General features: G+C 40.2%; 1 protein-coding gene across 1 annotated transcript; it reads right to left on the reverse strand.

Annotated features, from left to right (window-relative positions):
• On the reverse strand, nucleotides 1–3,717 carry MRPL53 (mitochondrial ribosomal protein L53). Its single transcript, XM_039702960.1, has 3 exons — nucleotides 3,600–3,717; nucleotides 2,531–2,643; nucleotides 1–422 (listed from the first exon to the last, which is right to left on the reverse strand). Exons 1-3 carry the CDS (start codon nucleotides 3,686–3,688, stop codon nucleotides 295–297), a joined length of 330 nt encoding a protein of 109 aa, XP_039558894.1. The 5' UTR covers nucleotides 3,689–3,717; the 3' UTR covers nucleotides 1–294.
• Between the last annotated feature and the right edge of the window lie 15,748 nt (nucleotides 3,718–19,465).

Below are 19,465 nucleotides of genomic sequence, written 5' to 3' on the forward strand. Positions count from 1 at the left end.
TTCATTGCAGTATTAATTTAATAGCTAATGTGCATTATTCACATTGAAATGCAAATACATGTGATATTAGTCCAACATGCAGCTGCTTAGAAAGATGCATTCATGCATCTTATTCCACTCTGAACCACTACTGTAAGAAGATCTGTTGATCTAGTATGTTCTTCTTCAAGGGAAGGCAGGGAACATTTAAAGTCTTTTGGCCATCTCTCACATTTTGTTGCATAGGAAAAAGCCTTCTGTGCAGACTGCTGTTTCTAACACATGTCAATGCAAACACAGGTGGTTTTCCATTCTTCAGGGATTCTTCTTCTTGCTCTTCTGTTCTTCCTTAAGGTCTTTTGCATTACATCTGGATGCCAATGCTGTTAACATTTCCCCTGTCGTCAAGTGGGCTCCCTTCATTATCAGTCGATCTCCATCAGCTACAAATGAAGAAAACCTTGAGAAGTCACAAAGGGACAACTACTCTGGTGTGCAGTTGTTTTGTACATATAAATCCAACTACAGTTCACCCTGTCTGATTAGAAAGTGCTCCAGCTACCAAGCAACATTGACTATGCACCACTGCCAAACAGACATATCAAACTGCACACAATATGCATTTAATTTTCACTTCTGCATTGCATTATTGAAAAATGTGAAGCATTTCTCTAGGTATGCCTATAGTAAGAACACATTTGATAAGAATGGCTCACACTCTGCTCCCAAAGTCATCTCACAAAAGGCAAGTAAGGCATTGGAAGGCACAATTTCCACACATGGCTAAGCATTTTAGTAGCCTGTTGTCAGTGGTCCATTTAACGTGCTTTTTCAGCCAAAACAATGAATTGATTCACACAATCCTATGATTATAATGTGAAAAAAAAAAACAGGAAGCACTAGAATTTCTAGAATTCTGAAAGAATTTATTTTAAAACAGGCAGGGAGTAGTAGAAGGTGAATATTACCCAAGTTAATTATTTTGCAAGATTTGCAAATACAAAACTGACAGCCAAACCCATATAGTGAAATACCATGCCTGGCATCCATGTTCCAGCCTCACAAGGGCTACAAACACTTCGCTGGAGAAAAATCAGCTTTTAAAATATGAAGAGTTTAGAGGTGTCTTGGCATTAATGAAATAAACTGGTTTGGGTTTGCACTGTGAAAAAACACAGAGCTTTACTGCTTTAGTCTTAATACTTCATAAGGATGAGAAAAACAGAGGCATAGGGGAGAGAGAGACAAGGAATGTTAACATTGAAATAGGTAGACTTTCCGGAGCATAACAAAAAACATTCAACACTTCTGACATTTCCACCAATTCACTAAAAATATGGAACTTTAAACATAGGAGAGTAGCAGAAATCAATATTAATGAAAACTTTAATGGGCTACATGACATATTGGTCCATTACAGCACAGCAGGAAAGAAGATGCAGCCAGAGAAAAGGACAAAAGCAGATTAGAGCCATCTGTTCATAGCCTGGAATCTGGGACGCTTCCAGAACTGATGAAATTTCCACCACCAGTTCCCTGCCTGCTCCCTACACCTTCAAAGGAAACCAAGAAATTTGTTGTACATAGTTGACCTCATTCTGCAGGTCCATCTGCACAGGTCCATCCTCAGCCATCTGAGCAGTTCCTTCAAATTACAGCTACTCAGTTGCATAAGCAAATAAAGGTATTCAACCTTCTGTTCTCAAGACTGAGAACCTGTGCTCCACCACAGGTAACATAAAAAAAATATGGAAAGAAAACAGATTATTATATAAAAACAGAGCTACATTTACTTTCCTGGAATTGTACCTGACTGCAAAGTCACGTAAGTACATCACTCCAGAAGTACACTCAGCTCCAATGTTGTCAGTTGTTGGATCTAAGACCCCTTAGAACTAACAACACTAGAGACATATATATATATATATATATATACATTTTATCCAGACATCAGGCTGTTAGTGACACTCTTTCCTGCCTGCTCCCTACACCCTCAAAGGAAACCAAGAAATTTGTTGTACATAGTTGACCTCATTCTGCAGGTCCATCTGCACAGGTCCATCCTCAGCCATCTGAGCAGTTCCTTCAAATTACAGCTACTCAGTTGCATAAGCAAATAAAGGTATTCAACCTTCTGTTCTCAAGACTGAGAACCTGTGCTCCACCACAGGTAACATAAAAAAAATATGGAAAGAAAACAGATTATTATATAAAAACAGAGCTACATTTACTTTCCTGGAATTGTACCTGACTGCAAAGTCACGTAAGTACATCACTCCAGAAGTACACTCAGCTCCAATGTTGTCAGTTGTTGGATCTAAGACCCCTTAGAATTCACAACACTAGAAACATATATATATATATATATTTTATCCAGACATCAGGCTGTTAGTGACACTCTTTCTTTTTTCCCTCCCAGCTGTTCAACATCTAGTTATGGACCAGAGGAAGAAAAAAAAATCACAGTTAAAAAAAATAAAATATAGAATACAATAACATTGTAACAACACAAACCCAGGGTTTTTTGTTTCTTTAAAAACAAGCTCCTTACCAAATGTAACATCTACAACTGGTTCAGATCCATCATGTCTCACATCAGCAGTCACTTCACAGTTTGTGTTAGTAGCTTGGACTTTTTTATGGTAAATACTTTGGAGAAATTTTCTGAAATATATAAAAAATATATTAAGTATGGTGTAGACAGAAATTAAAGTAAACATACTTCTAAAATTAAAGTAAACATACTTCCAAAATTAATTTGTACATCTCGATATCGCTGGGCAACAGAGTATAAACAAAATAGGATTTGTACTTAAGTTCAGACAGGTACTTCATATGAGAGAATCACTCTTAAAATCCAAAAATCCAAATTCAGTATACATTCCTTATGTACTAATATGTAAAAAAGCCTACCAAAGAACTTTGTAAAACATCAGTGTATACACTTTCTGTGTTTCTCTTAGCTAGATTAGTAACAATAATAAAAAATAAACAGCAAAGGCATTTTTGCTTTTCTTTATGCATCATTTGCTCGCCAATGTTTTCTTGTCTGGGTTTGAGACAGCATTTATTTATATGACATCTTTGGTCTCCTGTAGATTTCTGAAATGCGTGACAGCTACTTTAAGCTGCCATTCTGGCAGTTTAAAAATATTCTAAGTTAAGCTGTGTTACTAAATTAATTTTAAAAGTAGGTGTGCCTGTAAAGTCATTGCAAAACAGCATTTTGGAACTGTTTGGTGCAGAACCCAGAATTGTTTGGAACTGATTGTTCTCCAGAGCATCGCTGGGGAGAAGCACAATCCCTTAAATTTCTCCAAGGATTAATTAGCGGGATAGAGGAGCCGCTGTTGCCCCAGCGCCTGGAGCGGATTCCCACCCTCACTTGGTGGGAAATCAGCCGCTGCGGGGCTGAGTCCTCTGCCAAAGCTCGGGGCACAGGCCAGAGGGGAGCACGGCTGGGCCCGGCCCCTCGGCACCGCGCCTCGGGTGACCCGGCCTGCGCCAGCCCAGCCCCAGCGCCCCGGGAGGCCGCAGGAAGGGCGCACGGAGGGCTCGGGGAGCCTACACACAGGGAGCCCGGACAGAGCGGGCCGGGGCCGCCCCCGCGGCCGCCTCACCTGGTGCTCTCCACGTTGGGCTCGAAGGGGCAGAACCGGACCACGATACTCTTCACCGGCCGCAGCACCAGGCTCACCTTGGACGCCATCTTCTCCCCACGCCCTACTACAGCTCCCAGCAGCCCCCGCGCAGGGGCGCTCGGCGGCGGAGGCCGCGCCGGCCCGCCCCGAGGGCAGCTGGGAACTGTAGTCCGTGCCGCGGCCGTGGGGAGGCCCGCGGGTGTGCTCCCTTTGCTGGGGCGGCTGCCGGGCCCACGAGCCTCGTTTGATTGCCCGAGGCATTCGGGGCCAGGCTCCTTCCTGTGTCACAGAATAATTTTCTGGGTTTGGGTTGGAAGGGAGTTTAAATTTCATGTAGTTCAAATCGCCCCTGTGCACGGGCACCCTTCACTAGACCACGTTGCTCAAAGCTCAAAGCTCCATCCAACCTGCCCTCCAAGGATGAAGCATCTGCAATTTTCTCTGGACAACCTATTCCAGTGCTTCACCATCCTCACAGCAAAGAATTTCTTACTGATAATTTAATCTAAACTTACTCTCTGCCCCCTTGTCCTGTCACAACATGCTCTTGTAAAAATCCCTCTTCTGCTTTCCTGTAGGCTCCCTTTGGTGCTGGAGGGAACAACAAGGTCTCCCCCAGAGACTTATCTCCTCCAGGTGAACAACCATGACCCTCTCAGGCTTTCCTTGTAGGAGGAGAGCTCCATCCCTCTGATCATATTCGTGGTCCTCCTCTGCACCTGCTCCAACAGGACAATGTCCTTGGTGTACTGAGCTGGATGCAGCAGTCCAGGTGGGTTTCCGCCTGCTCCAACAGGGCAATGTCCTTCGTGTACTGAGGACACCAGAGCTGGATGCAGCAGTCCAGGTGGGTTTCCACAAGAGTGGAGTACAGGGGGAAGATAAGGATCAGCAAAAGATAAATTAGAGGCAATGTCTTGCAATACGTCAAAGAGGAAAGAGATTTGCAGGAGGCACTGGTGCTGGAAGTGAATACATTTGGTTTTTCATTCATGACTGGTTATGTCCAGGGGCTGCTTTGTAGCCCTTGAATTAAGCCTGGAGAAGAGGAGACTCAGGGTGACCTGATCACTGTCCCCAGCCCTTGAATTAAGCCTGGAGGAGACTCAGGGTGACCTGATCACTGTCTACAACTCCTGAAAGGAGGGTGTAGCCAGCTGAGGATTGGCCTCTTCTCCCAGGCAACTAGCTACAGGACAAGGGGACATAGTCCTAAGCTGCACCAGGGAAGGTTCAGGTTGGGCATTGGGAAGAAATTCTTCAAGAATTGGAATGGGCTGCCCAGAGAGGTGGTGGGGTTACCATCCTGTTTAAGGAAAGACAGGACGTGCCACTTGGTGCTGTAATATGTGATTTAGGTAATTCGTGCTTATGTAGAACATGATGAGAATACATGTTCTAATGTTTGAAAGAAATATTTGAAAGCATTTTCAAATCCGCGTGCGGGAGCAGAGGGATTGCCTCATACAGGGAGACTGCAGCAAAACTGCAGAGGCATTGAGGAGACATCTAATTTACAATGGAAAAAGCCTGGCTCTGGAGGAGATGGGTCGTTACTCAAGAGCCACCTGGACAATAAATGCTCGACAAGCACCAAGATCAAGATAGCAGGAGCTATCGGGAAACTTGCATCCAAATGCCGGGTTCCATAATTCTAGTGGGTCGTTACTCAAGAGCCACCTGGACGATAAAATGCTAGACAAGTACCAAGATCAAGATAGCAGGAGCTATCGGGAAACTTGCATCCAAATGCCGGGTTCCATAATTCTACATCAGCATTCCTAGCTTGCCGGGAACCACATTGTCCATCCCAACATGGAGAAAGAAGACAACATGAATATATTTGACTATGAAAAGAACAAGAGAGACTCTGCCTCAGGCAAGAAAAAGTGTATCAAAACTGACTGTACCAGACTTCGTGAACAGAGATGCGACAGAGGTCGGATCACGGTTCAGCCAGCGCCGATCCCGGGCTCGACGCTGTCCCTTTGATTGTGGCTGTCGAGACTGTATAGCGGTTGCGCAATAAATTCTGTTTATTTATTTGATTATTAAATTGGCTTGATCAATTTTTTACCTACAACAGCGCCACGTCGTAGTGGACAAGGCGGTGTTTGGCCGCAGGTTGGTCTCAGAAGTCTCTCCAGCCTGGCAGTCTCTGTGAGTCTGTCTGGGTGCCGGTGTCGCCGTGTGTCCCGGTGCCACTAGATGGCACAGCCCTCCCTGGCAAATGGCACCGTGCCGGGGCTGGGGCGGCAGCGGCGGCGACATTGGGAATTTCTGTGCCATATTCCATAGAGACCCACGATCCCGCCCCGCGGGAACTGCATTGAACAGCTATCATCTCTTGGAATGGGTAACCTAAGTTTAGCAGCTTATCTTTGTATGTTCCAAGTTGTCTTCCGAAAAAACTCACATTTTCGGTAAAACCATTGTTTTCAATGAGATTTGGGCAAGAAATTAATTAACTAGGAAAAGTAAGCACAATGGAGTCAATATAGTTGTAATGTTTAAAGTCTTTATTCTCTCTCTCAAAAGAATAAAAAAATTATATCTAGATATTTATATATGTTATATATAATGATCTTCCCTTATAAAAAAAAGAGAGATATCTTTTAAATTACTTCCCTGTAACCAATAAAGAGCTGGTTTAAACAGGACTTTTTCCTATATGATAGGCTTAGACACAAGGCCAGGTAAAGAGAGTATTTTGCATTTGGAAGGCAAAAGTAACTTATGAAATTTCAACATCTCTTTCTTCGTTACAACACAAAGAGCTCAATGCATTCCATTTGAAATCTGTGGCAAAATTTCCATTGACTTCTGTGGTAATACTGAAGGAATAACACCAGTAAAGGCCAGGGGAAGAAAGAATGATCACTGATTTTTCTAAGAACTTAATTTTTCACACTGTTGATACTGTGGCACTCACAGACTTAAAATATGCATGACCAAAACAGTTTTCTATTTGCTCTTATTGCATTTTGTTAGGAATTTTAAAAGAATGTTTAGCTTATATTGCACAATTAAATGAAGAGAAAATTTTGTTTACTCCTTCCCACAGTCAGATCAGTTAATTTTTTTACTTTTATTGTCAGCAGTAAAATTTGCATCTTTCCCCTTAAGCCATCTGTTCAGAGTAATTGAAAACTCACTCTGATATTTCAAAGTAATTTTTAATTTTTTGAAGCCTGAGAGATTCACAGGGACACCATACAACAGGTATCTGTTACGGAAGGGCTCTGTGTTCTACTTCTGCCTTCAAAGAATAGTCAAGAATAGTCTGTATCTGTGGTATGAAGTTCCTGTTCATCCCTACAAATAGGAATATCTCTTCCTTGATGCTAGCCCTACTTGTGGACAACCAAGTCTTTCTTGACACCTACTCTGAATGCAATAGTTTAGGTGATGATAATTTTGGTGAGAATGTGAACTTCTGCAGCTATTGAATTAGATAAATAAGCAGTAAAGTGACACAGCTATTTAAAAATAAACAAAACAAAAAAAACCCCAAACAAACCAACCCCAAGCAAACAGCAACAACAAAAAACCAAAAAAGCAAAAAACAAACAAAAAAAACCCCAAAATCAAAATAAATAACACACCAAAAAAACCCCAAAAGAAACAACCAAACCCAAGCATTTCCTCATCTGCCTTTAACACCACGTGGAGGATAAGCATGATAGAATGGGCTACCCCCAGTTTATACCAGAGTAACTCCAAGTGACCTCTGCCATTTCAGGATAATATTTCTGTGTAAGACCTTGAATCAGTCTCTTCCAGCTCCAGCAAGTAATCTGGGAACTCTCAAGTGTCTGTATTTGAGACTCTTCTTCAAGGACATCCTTGGGAGTCTGAATGATTCATGATCCTTATACCTAGTGATAATCACGCACATTCCTAAAGCATAGTAACATGAAGAGGCATCAAAAGATACGTTATTATAATGGAAACTATTTTAGTATTCCTTTCACTCAGTGGATCTTTTTTATTATAAATACTGCCTCATCCCAAGTCTACACACTTTAATGTCATCAGTTTCACTGAAGTGTAGCCACGAGCTCATAAATGATTTATCTCTAAGTACTATATACAGCAAGGAAAAACTGCAGCCATGCTTTTTACACTGCAGTTATGCAGAAAAGAGTTGCAGAAAAAGGTCTATAATGTTAATTATACCACGTAAATTTTCCTCTTTTCTCATTGATCATTTCAGATCTTTTAGATCCTGGGAAGATTCTTCTGTTTTTTCTCCTGTTTCTTACTCAGCTGCTTTCATTTTGTGTTCTGTTTTCTGACTACAGAAAGGCCCACAGTTCAGAACTCTTGAAATCTAATTTCTCTGTGCTTTGGTCACGCCTGTTTTTAGCACCTTAGCTCTGGCTTTTGACTGCTCTTGAAATGCTGCATGAGAGAGGCTTCTCAGTGCTGCATTTCAGGTGTGGTGTAACACCTCCCTGTGTTTATTGGGTTCTGAAGACTTGGATCCTTATCTCTGGCTGTCCTCAGCTGATTGCCTCCTCTGCATCTTTATCCTTTTTCTGCTGAGTCTTTCTCTGAGCCTTGTCACAAACGTCAATAAGCCTGGAATTTAGCAATCAAAATGTCATGTCTGCACATCCAGTTATAATGCTGTGTAGTCCAGGAATAAAACTTAATGCTGCCTTCAGGACAGTAGGCAGTGCTGAGGGGAAGTGAACCAACACAAAGCCAGCAGCCTGCCTGCTCTGCACCGAGGTCATGCTTCCAGATGACCACCCAGGAGAGGCTCTTTCAGAAACACTGTGTGCTGGGCCTGACAGGAGAAGCAAATTATGTCTGGGAACAGAAAACCACTCTGACAGGTGCAATATCATGGAGCATGTCTTCGAAAGAGCAATGGACAGAAAGACAGTCAAGATCACAAAGGACTTGAAGCAAGTCATTATAAAATACTAGTGCCACATTGAAGGACATGCTGGAATGAATTCCCTGCCATACTGGAGGAACACTGCTTATAGTCATAAAAATATAAACCAGTCTGTGTTTTCTATCTGGCTTTGTTTCTTCCTTTGAACTGAATATTTTACACCATATGTCAGTAACTGAATTTTAAAAATATTTTCCCAAGGAGAAGAGCTGGTAAAGGTCCTTTATTCTCTGAAAATTATGTAAGTCAAGCATAGGTTTCTACTAATAGTACAACAAATTTTGCATTTTATTTATAAACCAGCTAATAGTTGTATGCTGTTAATGTGGTTTTCAAAAATAAAAACAAAAAATAAAATCAACCAGCAAAGCTGCCACTTACAATGAGCCTGCTTTATAATTAATTCTGAAATAATAACTCTGCGTATCAGATCAGAAAAGCTCTTATGGGAGTGAATAAACAGATTCCCTAGTTGCTCTTTACTCCTCTGCAAACATGCATTTCTATTGCCTGAGGTTAACAACTGCCAGCAGAAATGTTTGCTAAAATAATATGCAGCATTTAACTGGCTGAGAGCATACTGTGCCAATTCCTGACTTGTAATTTAATTTCTTGAGGATAATACCAAAAGCTTTATTTGGTACATTTTCTTCCCCATCTAATAAATACTACATTAAATATCTGCAATTATCCTTTGGATTTTTATGGTGATTCAAAATATGCACTTGCTTCCAGCAAAAAGAGTTTATTGTCATAATAGCAAAAGGCACAAAGGTGAGCTGAAATGAGTGATAACAACTCAAGGTTTAGCACCTGAGCCCTTGAAGTCTGGGATCTGTTCTTGAAGCTCCAGGTAGATTTAATGTGTGTATTTTTACTTTAAGGGTCCTTGCACAGGTCACAGGCACAGTCCCATTTAACAGATCTGACTCAGAGTCATTATTATAGTTTGAGGGGGAACAGATTTTTCACAAGTGCAGAATCTGGGGAAAGCAGTTGCATTAGAATTCAATCTATATTTTCAAAGACTTCCAGAAGGTTTGTCTGTTCTTCAAATAACTTGTTAGAGGTTTTGAGGAGCTCAGCAGCATATTGACATTTGTACCACTTTGCTAAGGGCATGCTTCAGTGCTGTGAATACCATAAGCAAAGCAGTTTGTTTTCACTGTGTTCTGCTAACAATAGCTGTGCCTATAGATTGATGGTTTAAGTTATTAGTATTGTCAGCAAAGTATAACAACACTGCTCAATTGAACGTGGTGACCAGCCAAGATAGTCTCTGTATGCTTTCATTTTTTTCCATGTCAAGAACTTTCCCTTTATTTTCTACAAGCTTATTTATGCACCTGTTTTAACTTCTCTTTTGTAGATTTCAAGAATATATGTGGGCATGACCTACTTGTAAGCCATAGAATATCTTCTTAACACAGATAAAAGTTGAAACATAAAGCGTCTAGACATTCAGACATAAAGGAACTAGATATCAAAATAGGAATTTTTATGCAACCATTGGCTGTAGCAAGTTTCATACAATTTAATCTATTTATTAACATAAATAAAAGGTCAGTGACATGCTACTACATTTAGTATTATAATTTCAATAAAAAGGTAGTTTGACTTACTGAGGGGTCATGATAAAAATACTCTTACTTGTAAATTTATATATGCCACAACGTCCTTCCTGTAAAGCTCATTCTACATTTGCAGTCCTATGCTCAGTTACCAAAAAACCCACACCAAACCCAACTAATCTGTTGATTTTACCTTGTACTAGAATAAAAGAGGTAAGTTTTGTTAAAAGCCAACTTTTCACAGAAGAATACAATGTCGGTGGTGTCCCACAAGAATTTCAGGTGCAGTGTGGTCAGTGGTATGCACTTAGTGCAGAAATTAACAGAATAAAGATCAGAGCCATTTTGAAACTTTTGTCAGATATTTCCTTATGTGATTACAATAGTAGTGTAATAATTACATTATTACTGTGTACTAATTGAAGCAACGTGTCAGAAGATAGAGTAGAACAAATAAGATATTGCCAGAGTTGTTTGTTATACATACAGAAGCTACATTATAGAAACGACAGGCAGCAGATGACAATTTAGATAGATATTCCCAGGAAATTTATGTTATACAGATGAAGTTAGGAATATGAAATGTCATATAAATAGTAGAACTGGTGAGTTTTATTCAGGCATATATTACCAGTTAATACAGGAATAAAGCAAGTATAATTTCTCAAAGCAATGGTTTTGAACTTATGGACCCTTAGTCTTCCATGGCCTATGGGTTCATGAAGTATTATTTTTAAAAAATAATAATTCTTACTCTTGGCAGAGTTCCAGTCAGGCTTAAGGAATCTGTCTCCCCTTGGACCTTGTGAGGATCCAGTGTTACTGATCTTTACAGATCAGTAAAGGCTGATCACCACAGTGTAAGTGGTCACTGTTCAGCCCTGTTGATAAGAGATAGCAGAGTATTGGTTACTAGGTTAGTTCCAAATGGTCAGATTTTCCAGCCAGAGATTCCTAATGTTTTAAAAATATCAAAGACTCTGCTCTGTATCACTCAAACCAGAAGAAATCATCACAATTTTGCCCAGTCTGGAATTACTGACAATATGTTCACATTTCATCCCTCTTGAACTACATTAATTAACTTAAACATCTTAGGACCTTAGGATAACCAATTCAGTTATTGCCTTTATCCAATTTCGTGTGTGACATATTAAACAGAGAATGTTCAAGCCAGAGATTTCAAACACTTGTGTTTAGTTTTGTGCATATAATACTGTTGTTCACCTATTGAAATTGCTGGATCAAATCTCACTAAAGTCAGTCACATTTCTCTCTGCAGTACTGATGGGTAGATGGATCAAAACTACTAAACTAGAATTATTTCCAATACATTTATATTTATTTTTCTTGATGAATGGGCAGTGTGTAAAGAAAATAGATTAATAACTATAATATATGTAAATATATAAGATATAAAGAATGTTTAATATCTGAAATATAGAAAATATATAAAATAGAATTTATTTTCCAAAAATCATTTCTAGCAGTAAGAAAATTTGTCTTTTGTCAATGCCCCATTGAGCAACTTAGTAGAAATCAAACATTTGTGACTGGTATGACCGTGCCAAGCTCTAGAGCTCTGTAGAGATACAAACAAATATTTAAGAATTAACCCCTTCAAAATGAAGGAAGGGAAGCTATGAATTCAGATATTTTATTTCATCTCCATCATGTCTGCAATGAAAGAATACATTAATTTACTGTAATCCCTCCCAGCAAATCCATATAATCAAGCAAAGGATAAAACATCAGTTTCCAAGGCACCTTTTTCTGGCAAAATACATCAGCTCTGAAGAGGTACAGTAACAAAGTGAGGTTTGGGGGGCACAGGCTTTCCTTGTATCTGTGTCCCTTGTACAGCAGCAGCTGAGTTTGTCAGCAGTACTAAAATTCAGGTGATGTCTTAGCCTGCTCCCGTGCTACAGGCACAGAACTGATTTGTCTCCACAGACGCTCCACTGTCCAAACTGATAAGAGTGATGCTTTTGCTGTGGCTGCACAGAAAGGAGCACAGCATTTGAGAGAGGCAGCAGCACACAGCAAAGAGGCAACTGCCTGTGGCTTCTCGCCAAACACATTTATGACAGCAGACAGCTCCTGTGGAACAGTGGTGATGAGCCAAAGGTCTCTGTGCTGCGCCCTGCGCTGCCTGCAGCAGCCAACAGCACTGCTCTGCCTTTTGTAGGGCTTCACCTACGTGTCTGTAATCAAGCAGATTTCTTCTCCCAGTCTTGGACAAATATATACATAATCTGTTTCAGTTATTGATTTATTCTATTTGGTAGTGACACATTTAAGTTTTAAATACTCTGTGCTTCCCACTGTCTAAATAAGCTGCTCCTGTCTCCCCCTCTCTGCAGGCTTTTGGGACATAGTCAATACCTATAAACTCTAAAGATGTGAAGGGAGGTTTCATCTCATTAAAGTGTTCCATAAGAGGAGATCTCTTTATTCCTTCTTGTGATTTGTGTCCACAATTTCTGACCTTTCCTGTCCATGTTGTCTCACTCATACATTGTGTGCCCCTAGGGAATGTACTCAAGTATGTCACAGGATTTACTAGCGGATTTTTGCTTTATGTTATACACCTTCCTTCTCCCCTGTCAGAGTATCCTCATCTGTTTATAGATTGTGCAATAGCTCAATGGGTAAAATCATTCTTCTAGAAGACTGAGTTCTGGGAAAATTACTTATATTGCTTTCAGATATTGCTTCTCTACCAGATTTTCCACTGCACTTATGTCAATAATGCAATTTTTTACTCTTTAATGCTACAATTCCTCAGTAAAAACCAATTATCTTTAGGAATATCATAGCTGTCAGGGCTTTTTTTCCCCACTATGCCTATCATACCTGAAATTCTGTCATGTTGCTAAGGTTTCTGGAAACTGGGTTATGAGTCAATCTCTTTCTCCCTCTTAGAGCATCTCCGAGAGGCTTAAAGTGAGTTACAAAATAAAAAAATACAAGTGAAGGAACAGTTACTCAGCTTTCTAACCCTACACAGAGTCCACAGACTTCAAATGTCCAGGGATTGTGGGAGTGTGATGACAATAGTTTCCCAGGGCATCCCATTGCTACCTTGCAAGCCAGCAGTGTTGGCTTCAGAACACTCCCATGGATCCCCTGCTTCTAAATATTCAAGCTGGCCCCATGGTAGAACAGCCTCCCCCAGCTCACGAATGCAGCCCCAGCATAACAAATTACACTTGAACAGCTTGAGAGCTGCAGGTGGCTAAAGAGTCCCCAAACTACCACTCACAATCTAAGCAGCCAGCAGTTTCCAAATTTGTTGTAAATCCTTGCAGCTAGTAACTACAAACATTCATCTTTTTTTCCATCTAAAGAAATTATGCTGCTGCCTTCTCATCCTAGAAATGTGGGGAGGGCAAGTCAGAGGAAGGCCCTGTGGTTGAAGGAGCCTCACAAACACAAATGGGGCCAGAAGGAGGCTGTACTCAAAGAAATGTAACTCTAAACCATTCTCCATTCTCTGTGTTGCTAAAATTTCATTTTACAGAGAGAAGTGTCTGATTAGGATTCTGATCTTCACCAGAAATTTGATGAAGCCACGAAAAGCTTTACTAAAATACTAATCTTTGAGTGACAGTGCACACTCTTGCATAAAAATGCTCCTTCTATCGACATCCGGTTTGAATATATGCATAACGGGCTCCACATGACTTGGGAATGATCAAGATCTTGGAGCAAAAATGAGGAAACGCCATAAAGCAAAGTGCCACGGGAATGACAATGTTGTATGTGTTTATGAAAATTCTTCATCAGGAAAAGTAGTCAAACATGAGGCAATCCTAGTCTGCTTTTCCACAGGATTTGCACAGCACAAGACTATGCATGAAAACACATAACATCTAGATGAAATAGAAAAGGGATACCCAACTCTTTGGTTGGCATCCATCCATAAAGGGATTGCTTTGCCCCTTTAGGAACCTGGTATGGTCTGAGCAGCACTGGTCATCCTGTGATTGAAACCTTGGCTGAAAGCCTTGGCTCATGTTTTGGTTTTTTTGGTAACTATTCCAGAGAAGCAATGGATGCAGTGAGTGGAAAAAGTTATTATTTTTCAGCTCATTCAATTCAATTCAGCTCACTCAGGTGATGTTAAATAAAGAGATGTCTCAGTTAAATAAGCACACTTTAAAACATTTATGTGTTGCATCAATCAGAGAATCAAACTTAAGAAGTTGCTTGAAAACTAATGATTAATTGTAAAAGTTAGTGCTGGTGCAGAAAAGAGAAGCGAGGGATAAACTCCCAACCTTCCATGGGGAAGTGACTCCCTGGATGAGCCTCTGAATCCATTGGATTCATAGTGTCATCATTTTGTGCAGCAAGAGCATTTGGGTCCACTGCTTTCCTTCTGCTTTCCAGTGCTCAGGGAGTGATTTTTCTGGGCAAATATGGGAGAAGAGATAAATCCAAAACCTTCCCCAAAATATTCCCTGCATCTTAAACATTTAGGCATATTAACCTGTCTCTGTGCTTGTTTCTGGGATGGTACTGACCAGCGGCAAAACCTGTGCTCAGAATCAAAGATTTCTTGCCATTAAATTGATCCAGGAGGCATTGGTTCAAAATTCTTGTTGAAATTTCTGAATACAGCTAAATAAACTGTCTCTAATGCCAGAATAGCCTCCTAATATGAATTTAGTACGAATTCCTTTAAAAAAGCTGAGTGCCACAGAAATGGTGACTGTGTCTAATTGTGCCAACACTATGTGGAGCTCAATTGTATGTTACAGCTAGGCAAGTCATATCAGATTTGCTTTAAACAATTTTCAAGAAAGCATTTTCTCAAACTGGTGCACAGTTTAACAACCAGAGCTTGTGTAATTCTTCTCTTGGCTGTTTCACAATGTCATTTTTTGGTCTTCTAAACATGAGACTCCAACTAAAGTAACAGAGCAAGTAATGTTGGCAATAGAAGCAGGTAATGTGAAATTCATACCTCACACCTGCTTTTCTATGCCACTTTGTCTGTGCCAAAATGCTACTCTCTTGTTGGAAGCTAAGCAAATATCAGATGCCTTTCATTTCCCAGACGTGTGTGCCACATGCCACAATGTGCTCCAAGTCTTATTTGCATTTGAAGAAGAAAGAATCAGTCTTTTGTGTGCTTGTATTGCAATCATTGCAGTAGTAAGGATATCTTTTTTCTGGCAGGTATAGATTGCTTAATTGGTCCTGTCTGTCCAAGTCTCTGCTTTTTTCTACATTATTATCCTGTTTGTAAGACTTGGGCTACCCTGATTTCTTTTCCTCCTCTCCTAAGCATGTGTGATAGCAATGAAAAAATGTAAGTTAAAAGGACCCCACATTATTTTTCTTTGCAATATTTCTTTCTTCTTCTACTGTGTACTGGCTGTTTTGCTTTGGGGAATGCTGGCCGCCAGAACTCCAGAAAGTCTTCTATGAGCTTAAACAACAGCCAGTGCTGTGTGTTATAAGGATGCAGGAGTTCCCTGCTGCCTCCCAACTTCCCTGTTTCTTACAGACACAGGCAGACTGGAATAATTTTTGACTAACTGTTGCCTTTGAATTTCTTTGGTGAAAGATGAATGATGGCAGGAGAAAACTCACTGATCACAGTGACATCTCTCTCTCTGCCTTCATTTTTATGAATGGGCTCATTTCTCTTTCTGCTGAACTCATCCAGAGTTTCAAAAGGATCCAAGCCAAAAACCTGATAGATTTCTGCACTGGACAGGATTTATCTGTCTTTCCATCTGTGCTTACTGTTATTTAAGAGAGTGGGTGCTTCCTGCCTGTTCTCCAGCTGCCCACCTTGTGGGAAGGTCCAGTTTTTCTCCTAAGCCCAATGTCATGTCTGCTAGCCCATGCAAATGACTTAGATATCTCAAAGTACCTCCAAAGGATGTCTTAAGAAGTGCACTTACATCCCTGGATTCTGTAAGCATAGCAAATACTTTAATTTAATTCATTGGATGTGGGAATAAATTTGGACTGATATCACAAAAATCATGGCTCTCTTCAGTAAGGTTTTCAAGATTCTGGTATTAGGAAACCAAACAGAATTAGGTCTCATTAACCATCTATCTGCCAAGACCTGCAAAAGAGGAAATGGAAGACTATTTTACTTTTTTTTTAATGTATTTTTCAATTTTGCTTTGGAGTGTGTGGCTTTTTTTGTGAGTAGAGATCAGCATACTCAATAACAAAAGGGAGATGGAATATGTTTTAGTTTCATTACTGTAGTGAAAAGTCAGAAAATTGATTGTTTGCTTTTAAAATCTTCTTTTATATGGGAGAAAGAAAGATCAGCAATAAATAATTTTAAGTGAGGAATGCAACTAGATTTAGTGAGTGTTCTGGAAATATGATTTACTTTCTCCTGCTCCAGCCTAAGGAGCAGAACAAAAGCAAACAAATGGCATCAGCCCATGAGTCAGATTTTAGTCAAGTCAGTGGTTGACAAGTCATCCTAACAGTATTGCTAGAATTTAGCTGCTGATGGTGTCAGAATGGCTGAACTTGCTGTCAAATTATCCCAGTTTATCACTTGCCTCTCCAGTTAGACATAAAATCTATTAATTCCTTCTTGCCTGCCTGGGTGAATTTCATACTCTGTTATGATAAAATAAGATCTCTCCAGCTCCAACAGGAGCCCATCTTTAACCTGTTTGGGTTTTATCTCCATGAACTGGCCCAGTTGGCCATTGTGGCCATTGCTGTGCAAAATAACTCACTGAGGTACGAGTTGGTGAAGCTCTGGAGCAGTGTGGGCTCCACCTGCAAGACAACTCCTAGCCAAAGGCTCTCTTGGGACATGCCCAGAGAGTTACTACAGGGCTTTACTGTGCCAGTTATGGGTTTGTCCTGCTGACTAAAAGCTATGAATATTTCAATACAAGCCAGTTGAAAATTTTTTCAGAGGTGAACTTCAACTGCATGATGTTTCATTATAATGTGGCATTCATTATAATATTTGGGAGATATGAAGCAATTACATGGGTGTTAGGAAAGAAGAAATCATGATACAGATTCAACAGAAAGAATAATGGTATTAACTACCCCATCATAAGAAACATCCTTCAGACTCCTTTGGCTTTTTCAGATCTAGCATCAAAACAGATTCAATGCAATGGTAGTAGTGAATAGGCTTTAAGGGCATGGAGAGAAGAAACTCATCTTTCCTCACTGGACTACTCCCAGAAAGATCTCAGTGTTGTTGGTTGCCACCATGAGAAATTATCTTAGGGGAAAAGTGCAGAAATGTCCTGATGTGCCTGGGAAGTGCTGCCCTGCCCTGGGACAGCAGTCCTTCACCAGAGTGAAGCAGCTCCTGTCCTAAACTGTGTCCAATTCACAGCTTCACATTTCACAGCCTTCTTCATTCGGCTCTTATCCAGCAGGTTTTTGTTGTTGTTATAACAAAGGGCTTTTGTAGTTCACAGCCTTCTTCATTCATATCCAGCAGGTTTTTGTTGTTGTTATAACAAAGGGCTTTTGTACTCTTTGGATTTAGCTAAACAATCTGATAATTTGATGAAGAACTGTAGGTGGAAACAATATGAGTTTTTTCCCACTGCACAGTGCTTAATAATAATAATAAATAATAATAATAATTAAATGTGTAGGGCTCTTTCTTCCTTTAATTTGCTCAAATGAATGTTCCTTAGATAATTAGATTGCCAGGATCTACTTAAATGTGGATCACTCCAGTGGCTACTTCAGCTGTTTGGAAGAAGCACACAGCAGCTTCACACAGAGAGGGAAATAATATCAGCTTTGCTATCCCCCAGGAAACAAACACAGAGGTTCTCCACTTGAAACTAGAGCAATTTATCATTTCCTGCACACTACAAGACTGCTAGTAACAAAAGGTAAAGGTGGAACACTGAAACAAAAAGGTAAAAGTGGAACACTGAAATAGATCTGGAGGACTTTAGATGATACAAAGCAGAAATTTGTGCTGCAAGGCACACACAGAGCAGGAGTAGTGTTCATTTGTTCCATGTCAGTATTTAAAACCAGAATGACAGTGGCAGTGTACTGGTACTGTCTGGAGGGGAAAGTTTCTGTAGACAAAGGTAAAAATACATGGTTTAAATCTTTTCAGCTCCCACAAGAAAAACTTCAACAGATTGATCCATATTTGGATGGACCACATCTAAAGAAACTCATGTGACTATCTGAATGTCATTGGCTATTTTCTGTTCATGGATTGTTCACATTTCCTTAAATTTATGTGACAAGTTCTTTAGAGCTTGACTGTTGAAATTTGAGTGATAAGATTTTGTTATAATTGATCAGATTTTTCGCAAGGTATTCTTCATCTTGGTGACATAGCTATGAATGCAATATTTCAATTACATAGATGCTTGTGAAAGAACAGCTTTGAAATACACTCTCCAAATCTCTCTGCGGGCAGGTAGAAATGTGTAGGGCTCTTTTCTCTCCAAATCTCTCTGCGGGCAGGTAGAAATGTGTAGGGCTCTTTTCAAGTTTCATGGCATGGAGCCATAAAAGTGAGCTCAAAATTATAAGCTACTTTAAAACAGGATTAGGAAAAAATATGAAGAATAGGTTTATCAGGGGCTGTTAAGTAGAGCAGCTTTACTTCAGCTCTGCTCCCTTAACCCTTGATTCCTGGAATGAACAAGAACACAAGAGGGATCCCTCAGTATTTGTGGCTTTCATTTATTCCATAAACTCATAGAATACAATGTTAGAAAGGACCTCAAGGATCATCTTATCCAGCCTCTCTTGTCAAAAGCATGGTCTAGCCAAGATGGCCCAGCACCCTGTCCATCTGGATCTTAAAAGTGTCCAGTGTTGGGGAATCCACAGCTTCCCCATGCAGATTATGCCAATGGCTGATAGCTCTCATTGTGAAAAAAATTATTTCCAGTCAAAAGCTCTCTTGTAGTAACTCGTACCCATCACGCCTCATCTTTTGCATGTAGCTCATTGTAAAAGAATGGAGTCTCTACCTTTTTGGTAACCACCTTTTAATTACTGAATGATAGTAATAAGGAGTCCCCTATGTGGTCTTTCCTCAAGGCTGAGCAAACCCAATTCTGATTTTCCTGATATGACAGATTTCCCAGTCCTTTGCCTGATGTGGCTGCCTGGCCACAGCTGAATTTGGAACTTGCTGGAATCACAGCAGGGATGTACTGGGCAGAACTCACCCGGGATCTGGACAGTAACAAAACATTAATTGGTAGATGTTAATATTAATGAATAAATTCAGGATGATTTTGTTACTCCTCTGTGCAGCCACACCAGTCTGTTGTGTGTATGAATACGTTCTTTGTGATTTACAGTCATAACAGCTACAGCAAAATCTGCACCTATTTTTTCCCTCTAGTTACCTA

The sequence above is a fragment of the Passer montanus genome, unplaced genomic scaffold (genome assembly GCF_014805655.1).
Source record: "Passer montanus isolate IOZ18808 unplaced genomic scaffold, ASM1480565v1 scaffold16, whole genome shotgun sequence".
NCBI classification, from domain to species: Eukaryota; Metazoa; Chordata; class Aves; order Passeriformes; family Passeridae; genus Passer; species Passer montanus.